At 39.5% G+C, this 6,609-nt stretch overlaps 1 protein-coding gene across 1 annotated transcript; it reads right to left on the bottom strand.

Moving 5' to 3' along the window:
* Positions 1–894: 894 nt before the first annotated feature.
* On the bottom strand, positions 895–6,499 carry LOC143296329 (uncharacterized). The gene is made up of 2 exons (XM_076608198.1): positions 6,373–6,499; positions 895–2,965 (listed from the first exon to the last, which is right to left on the bottom strand). The coding sequence occupies exons 1-2, from the start codon at positions 6,497–6,499 to the stop codon at positions 2,337–2,339; spliced, it is 756 nt and encodes a 251-aa protein (XP_076464313.1). The 3' UTR covers positions 895–2,336.
* Between the last annotated feature and the right edge of the window lie 110 nt (positions 6,500–6,609).

The following is a 6,609-nucleotide window of genomic DNA, read 5'->3' as shown; positions in this document are numbered from 1 at the left end:
CCAGAACCGAAGACGGCGCCACAGTGGCCTCTCTAAGGGGCGTGATCTAGTCAAAACCGGCTGGGCATGCAATCTACGACACATGGCTACGCAGACAACCCCGCCTGTCCCCCCCACTTCCCCTCCCACACCCCCTACCACCACACATAGTAGAATTTTCTTCCCCTCCACAGGACCCTGAGTGGTAGGCTGGATGCTCATCATTTGGACGAGACAATAAACTGAGGAGCCATGGGCAGCATGCACTTAGTGCATGTAAAAGAACCCATGGCAGCAAAAGGGCTGTCCCTGGCAAAAAAATTGTCGCAAAATCCATTTCGACTGTACAGCAAAATTCTGTAGCAAAATGCATTTCAATTGCACAACATATACACTTGCAGACAGAAAAAGAAGTGGGTAATGATTCCACTGTAGTGACATGCTCTTGCAGCCCAAATTTTACACAAAGAAATCTGTTGTGACAAAAAGTAACACAATACAATACAATATAATACAACACAAATACAGACACAAGTTAACATTCAGCAAGCAATGGAACAAACACACTGCAGATTGGATGGCAAGTGCCAATCCTTAAACTGTTCAATCTCATGGCTTTCCTACCCTCCTCCCTCTCTATGTGCTATGTAAAAAATTATATATATATATATATATGTTGTTTTTTTTGCCAGGGAACCAGGGGGAGTGATCAGTATCAGTATCAGTAGCTCAAGGAGGCGTCACTGTGTTCGGTCAAATCCATATACGCTACACCACATCTGCCAAACAGATGCCTGACCTGCTGCGTAACCCAACATGCTTGGTCAGGCCTTGAGAAAAAAAAAGTATTAAAAAAAAAAAAAAAAAAAAAAAAAAAAAAAAAAAAAATATATATATATATATATATATAATAAATTAAAAAAGAACAAAAATTTAAAAGATTATAATGATGAAAAAAATAAAATAAAAAAAAATAAAAAAAAGAAAAGCAAAGAAAACAAAACAAATAAGGGGTACGAGGACGAGGGGCACAACCACTGTTACCAGAAGAAAGAGAAAGTGGAGTCATGCTGAAGAAAGAGGGGCACGGGAAGAAGACAAAATAAATGGGAAAGTTTTTTTTTTTTTTTTCCCAATTAACAGCTACAGCTCTGCATGTGTGGAGCTTCCAGACTGCAACTTTTCTTCACTTCACACAAGCAGGTTGGACCTTCAGGTACACTAACGGCCCTAATACTATGTAAGATGGAACATGTACCCCCTCTTTCTCCCCTCCTAAAAAAACAACAACAAAAAAATCCCTCAACATTTGCGTAATCCGCTTACCCATCTACGTAGCTGGTATATCAGATTAGTCTTTACTATATGAAGCATCTCAAGAATTGCAATGTGAAAGTTTGAGCAAATAAAAAGCTCTGGATGGACTGGATTAGAATGGCAGAAACGAAATAAAGAAACCACTGAATAGAAAAAGAAAAGGAATGGCGGAAATGAAAGAGAGAAACTATAGAACTTCAGAAAACATCACACTTGTAGTTGTAGTGCAGAATTTCCAGAAGGTGGAGATAATTCGGATGAGACAATAAAGAAAGGTCCCATGTGCAGCATGTATTTAGCGCATGTAAAAGAACCCACAGCAACAAAAGGGTTGTTCCTGGCAAAATTCTGTAGAAAGATCCACTTGGATAGGAAAAAAAACAAATAAAACTGCATGCAGGAAAAAAAAGAAAAAAAGGGTGGCACTGTAGTGTAGCGACGCGCTCTCCCTGGGGAAAACAACCCAATTTTCACACAGAGAAATCTGTTGTGACAAAAAGAAATACAAATACAAAAACAAATAATTCTTTGTAAATGGAAGATGCCCCTGATATCAACAGTGTTTTCAATCCATGAAAAATGTACCAGTCCTTATCTTGATGTACATATTTACTGCATACAATAAATAGCACATCAACAGCAACAAAACTGTTATTCTTTCAACACAAAAAAAATCAGAACCACAGTTCTCAAAGTCTGGGCACATCAGGTTACGCTGCTGGTCAGGCATCTGCTTGGAAGATGTGGTGTAGCGTAAATGGATTTGTCTGAACGCAGTGAAGCCTCCTTGAGCTACTGATACTTATACTGGGCATCAGACGGATCTGAAACATTCAAATACTAAAGATAGGATGACCATTTTCCACAACCTACTATGTACTATTGTTGTGGTGAATCATGCACATGGTACTAAAATTAAAATGCTACAAATGATAGCATATTCCAGAGTAAACACAGACGTATAACATACATGCTCATTAACTCATTCATAAGCATCTATAAAAAGACAAAAAAAGGACCATATTTGCCAATCTTAGCTGTCATTTTCCACAGTTTGCTTTATCATCATCCACCCTGTGTCCACAATCTTCTCTTCCCTCCTTTTTGCTGATGTCTTCTTCTATCGGCTTTGCCTCTGGCACGCTGGCAATGCACATGCCTGGCCCACCAGCCTCACAGTCACCTTGACCACCTCTGTCTGTTCCTCCTTGTTCACCTTGGCCATTTTCTGGCACACTTCCAACATTTTTCCCCTCAACCTCACCACTGTCTGTTTCCTTGCTATTGTTTCCACTGACATCATCGCTGACATCCTTCTCGCTGAGTCTTGCGCAGTTTGTCTGAGAAATGGGCATGAGTTCTGCTTCATCTTCTTCTCCCTCTGCCAGCCTGTTTCGGGCAAGCTCGTCATCCTTCAAGAGCTCAAACAGTTCCTCCATATTGAGCGCTTGCCGTTCTGGATGAAGCCGCCGTTGAAGAAATGCCATGGAACTGGATGATGTGGCCACGTCTGCTGCGATGACAGAGGATGAAGGCTCTGAGGTGATGGTGTGTCCGTTGTGCAGGAACCGGCGCATCTGGTCATCCTTGAAGCCTGCCAGGGAATCGATGATGTCTCGGGACGAGGGCTCTGGCTTGTTCCTCCCTTTTATGCGCTTCAGTTTCCTTTCTGAAACGATGCAAGAATATGAGTTATGCTCAAGCATTGAGTTTCCATTCTAAAGCAATACCAGAATATGAATTATACTCAAGTATCTCAGGTCAATTCACTGCACTGATGGGAAGGAGGGGACTGTTTAGACTGGGAGGGCAGTAAAGGAAAGCAAGAAGGAGGAGTTCACTATTAGAACATTCTTCACTGCAAAAGAAATAAAAGTGACAGCATTGTATTCTGCATGAACAGTAAAAAAAAAAAAAAAAAAAAAATTTAAAGCACTTAAAAGAAAAAAAGAAGAAGACAAAATCAAAGACAGTTAAAATGGGACTATGAGGACTATTCTAACTTCTACCCAAAGAAAGTTAGAACAAGTAAGTGATCATTTGATCATAAAAATAACAAAACTGAATCTGGACTCATTTCCAACATGAACCTTAGTAATGAAAAAAAAAAAAAACACCCAAAAAACAAAAAACAACGTTAAAAATGATTTGAATGTATCATTTGAACAATTATAGCCCCAAACAATCAAAGAAAAGTTAATCTATTTACCTACATTACATGAAAGTATTGCTGTTTATGCATGAATTACACCCACCTGCTACAATTACTTTAATCTAAGGCAGTCACACTCCAACTTTTCAATGTATGTTAATGCTGACAATGTTTTTCAAGTGAGCTGGAACCATGGAAGCCTACTAAGTACAATTATCACAAAAAGTATTGTATTCTATGAATAATGGATGCTGATTTACAATGTTTTTTTTTATGTAAACATAATACATTTTTGCTGCAACAGAAAAAAAAGTAATTAAATCTGTGACCTTTAAAGAACTTTCAATTCCATGTGATGTGCCACTGACATTTGCTGCACTGAACAATGAAAATGAAACTTTGGATTCAGAATCTGAAAGATTCTTCTGAAACATCTCCTACCTGCACATCAGCTGAATTGTTGATAGCAAGGGTGTGCAAGATATCTTCTCATGCAGGAAGTTGATTGTGGGTCACTTCTGTCAACTTTTTTTTTTAGAATCACAAATCACAGAACAGGGAACATAATGTATTTGACAAGGCATTTCCAATAGAGGGAAATGACTACCAACAAGAAAAATCAAAACCAGAACAAACTATGAGATGTATGTGCACCTTATTATAGTTACTTAAGTCTTAAATAACTACAATCCACACTGCCTGTCCACAGTGTGTGCAACATTGTAAAGTTCTTCAAAGTAGCCAGTTAGGAATGTGCTAACCCACAAGATGCTGCTACAATGCTAGGAGCAAACTCAGGCCTTTCAGACTCAAATTCCAATGCTTTTCACACTTGGCTATTGAACGTCTTTACAGAAAGATGAGATTGATTAGTGTCCACTTTTTTATCTGTCAATGACATCATTGTTCTCTCTCTTTGTGTGTGTGTGTGTGTGTGTGTGTGTGTGTGTGTTTGCGAGCGCGTTTGATTATGTGCATGCATGTGTGTGTATGTGTGTGTGTGAAAGAGAGAGAGAGACAGAGAGAGAGAGAGAGAGAGAGAGAGAGCACAACAGCAGGGTTGTTAAAGCACTGGACTGTCAATCTGAGAGTCCCTGGTCGCCGGGGTCTGCACTAGTTGGGTCACGGTTAAGTATGTGTAATTAAAATATATATATATATATATATACATACATACACACACACGTTTGTGTGTGTGTGTGTGTGTGTGTGTGTGTACTCACAGAAGATCAAATGCACATGTTAAAGACCGTGTAATCCATGTCAGTGTTCAGTTGTTTATGAAGATACAAAAATACCCAGCATCCATCAACAACAATAGAGTCATCAGCAAGTTGATGTTGGTTTTGTAATGAAAAGAAGAAGAAGAAGAGAGAGGGAGAGAGACAGAGACAGAGAGAGAGAGGAAGATCAGCCACTGAGTCAAACCATAAGCTCATGACTCTATTTTACTTTCTATCCAGAACCAACTTTAAATTTAACAACAGTTTTTGTATATGTTTTCATTTATTTTGTTAATCAAAGTGGAAGTGATTTAAACCTCTATTTCCAAATGATTTATTGCAGAATGAAAGCAATTATCTTTCTCTTTTCTTAGATTTGTGTCACTATTCATGTTACTTTCTTTTTTCTTCTTTCTTTTCTTTTTTCTTATTCTATTGTTTTTGTTCTACTTGTATTTTTGGTTATTTCATTTTTTTTTTTCAAGGAAGATGGTGGGAGGTTGAGCACATTCCAGTTTTGCCAGCTGCTACCATACCTGAAACTGGGTCCTGCCAGCAACAAGGAAGTGAATGTGCTCCGGTCTGAGTCTTGTATACACACACACACACGCACACACATACACACACACATACACATGAGAGATATATGAGAGGTGGTATGGGTGCCAGTCATCTGGATAAAACTATAAACCCAGGCAAAATAACAGGTCTGCGGAAGCAATAGGGTTGTACCTTAGTAAAATTCTGCAGAAATTCTATTTTGATTAGACATATTCCACTTTAATTGACACATTATACACTTGCAGACAGGAATATATATATATATATATATCTTTATATATATATATATATATATATAAGCCACTGCACTGTAGTGGTGCACTCTCCCTGTTATGATAAAAATTCAAAACAATTTCAAAATTTTACAATACAATGCAATGCAATGCAATGCAATGCAATGAGATCAAGACCATCAGGGAATAGGCATACAATTAAGTCATCTGTCTCCCCAGTACTCAAATTTTCATCATCAGTCTGGGATCCATACCAACAACAGGACATTGACCACCTGGAATCAGTCCAATGACATGCAGCAAGATTTGTTATGAGGGACTACAGGAACATGTCAAGTATCTCTGACATGACTGATTAGCTCAAATGGCACTCTCTCCAAAAGCAATGTCCCAGATCTATTGCAGGACACAGTATAGACAAGCTGGATTCCTCCCAAGAACAAATTTGGGGCTAGAATACCTTGCCCCAGACAGCTCTGGAGACCAACACTACTGGTACCTTGTGTTTAAGGTGTCACACTGGCTGCCAGATGTTTACAACTGACTTCCTCTGTGTGTGTGTGTGTGTGTGTGTGTGTGTGTGTGTGTGTGTGTGTGTGTGTGTGTGTGTGTGTGTGTGCGCGCGCGCGCGCGCGCGCGCCATCAAACAAGAAGAGTTGAAAAGGGTGGGGGAAAAAAGGAGCGAAGAATTGATTTAAACAAAATTAGTGCAAGGATCATGGATCAAAGTAGCGGAAATGACGGGTTGGAGCTATGCTGGTCAGGGTTTATCCCCGGTGAGCGCTTCGCTAGCCGCAGTGGTCTTCTTTCTTCTTGGTTGGGGGGCGGAGTCTACTTTCACTGTCGTAAGTAGCGACGTAGACTTGGAAAGCAAACTTGTGACATCAGATTAAGGTTCGTAACTCACCAAGTGATTCAATGTAGCGGTCAGAATCGATAAGTTGATATCGAGGATCACACGGAGGCTGTGAAATAATTCCAGTCACCTCTGTTAAAGGGATCCACGGGTCATTCTGTGCTTTCGGTCGAGCCATTTTCTTTCGTCTGCTGACAGTAGTCTCCCTTTGTAATGAGAATGAAAATAATGAAGACTTAACTTTGGATTATACACGCAAAACTTCTTTTGACCACCCCGTCACGAAAA

Source organism: Babylonia areolata, chromosome 21 (genome assembly GCF_041734735.1).
Source record: "Babylonia areolata isolate BAREFJ2019XMU chromosome 21, ASM4173473v1, whole genome shotgun sequence".
NCBI lineage: Eukaryota > Metazoa > Mollusca > Gastropoda > Neogastropoda > Buccinidae > Babylonia > Babylonia areolata.
Note: the sequence above shows the minus strand (reverse complement) of the source record. Positions and strands in the feature narration are given on the sequence as shown.